Genomic DNA, 1,905 nt, shown 5'->3' with positions numbered 1-1,905 from the left:
ATAAGATCAATTTTTTCAGAAATTACGATTCAAATTATTCGGATTATAAATTATCGGATTCTGATTTTAAATAGTAATTTAATGCATGGCAATGCATTCTTGACTTAATTAAAATTAAAATTTTGTACAAGGAAAATCCTGTCTGATTTACTGAAGACAGAAAATTTCAATTGATTGTCCTACTTCGTTTTATGCATCTTCCGTTTCCAAACGAAGTACTTAACCGTCGATGCATGCGCTGTAAACTGTAATTGCTCCTGATATCTGATAAATCTACACTTATCATTTCATTAGTTCTTTGAAATCTTTGCGATTGATGTGACACAACTTCTTCTACATTATTACCTGAAATGGCAAGATACCTGGAATTTATCATTTGAATGAGTAAATAGGAAAATTGTCCATTTCATTTCGAAAATGTCACAATTTTTTGGAAATTTGCGTCTAAATCATTGGTTACTATTTCTTTCTCTCCCTCTCTCTCTCTTTCTTTCTCTCTTTCCTTCTCTTCATTTCTCTTTCTTCCTGTTCTTCTTTACTCTTTCAATCAGATACTTTGTTGAACTAATTGCTTCTTCTTTTGATTTTCACATAATTATCTTTTTTCCCTTCAAATAATTAACTTCAAAGAGTGACTTCTACGTTTCTTCACTATCATTACCTCATAAATAAGTATTCAAAAAAAAAGGTTAACTAAGCTGACTTGGTTGCTGTCGCAACGGTGTCGTTGACAACTGTTGATCGATCTGAAACGAAAATATGTCCAATAATCATCAATTACAACGACATCATTTCTAGAAATGAATTCAAAACTAAAATAACCATTATCATTTTAATTCGATCATTATTATTTTAGTTTGTAGATTCGAATTATCATTGGTTCTGAAAATTATTGCAAATTACATGATAAATTTATTCAAAATTTATGCTAAGTTATGCTTAAAATTGTGATAACAAAAAAGCTTAGCAGATGTCAACAAAAAGTTGATAAGAAATCGAGGGAAAACCTTAGCTAATTTCAATTTCTCTTCCATCATAACATTTGAGCTTAAAACGAACCACAAAGAGAAACTTGCAGCAATCGAAATATTTCTCAACTTAATCCTTTCAATTACTTATTAAGTTATTAAATAAAATTTTTCCTCACCATTCTTGTGCCTACATTCATCATAGACACATTCGTCCGATACATTTTAGCATGGAATTTGTTGGAACTTGGATCCAGTACAGAATTAGACTTTCTCCGTTCGAAAGTGGACTGGATACCGGATGATAGTGATACAATGGCATGTGACGATACGGAATTTTCCAGGTCAACAATTTGTGATAAGCACGGTTTAATGTTCTCTTGTTCTTCAGCTTTTTTCGATAAATTCCACTCTTTTCGGTATTTCAAATAATTATGTGTCATGAAATCTATTGCGTCCGGCAGTGATGGTGGTGGTATATCCAAAGAAGAAGCGATCGCTCTAGCCTCTTCCCAAGCATCTTGTGCTAATCTAGCATAATGTGTTGCTTGATCTTGCAACAATCGAATTTTGCGAAGGTATAATAAATTTTGCTGAAATTCATTAATTGCTTGTAAAGACTTTGTGCAAGGTAATGACGGCGACTGTGTTGTAGTTTTTGCATGCAGCAAATTAGAAGGCAGTAGCAACCGTTGTGCCGCAACTTTCGTCTGCGGATTAGAAGGTGGTAGCAACTGCTGTGGCGTTACGTTTGCTTGCAGAACAGAAGATAATGGCAATCGCTGTAGAACAGCGTTAGTTTGTAAAGTGGAAGATAATGGCAACTGTTGTGCCGCAACGGTAGTTTGTAGAGTAGAAGATAATGGCAACTGTTGTGCCGCAACGGTAGTTTGTAGAGTAGAAGATAATGGCAATTGTTGTGCCGCAACGGTAGTTT

The 1,905-nt window shown here is 34.1% G+C and overlaps 1 protein-coding gene across 1 annotated transcript in view; it reads right to left on the bottom strand.

Moving 5' to 3' along the window:
* Positions 1-689: 689 nt before the first annotated feature.
* LOAG_12072 (hypothetical protein) overlaps positions 690-1,905 on the bottom strand; it is a gene marked incomplete at both ends in the record, with an annotated part of 2,671 nt that continues 1,455 nt past the window's right edge. Inside the window, 2 exons of the mRNA XM_020448476.1 lie at positions 690-746; positions 1,148-1,837. Coding sequence (XP_020301383.1) covers positions 690-746; positions 1,148-1,837 — 747 coding nt within the window. The remainder of the gene's footprint in view (positions 747-1,147; positions 1,838-1,905) is intronic.

The sequence above is a fragment of the Loa loa genome (assembly GCF_000183805.2).
Source record: "Loa loa unplaced genomic scaffold supercont3.101, whole genome shotgun sequence".
Taxonomy (NCBI): Eukaryota; Metazoa; Nematoda; class Chromadorea; order Rhabditida; family Onchocercidae; genus Loa; species Loa loa.
This window is presented reverse-complemented; position numbering and strand designations above follow the sequence as displayed.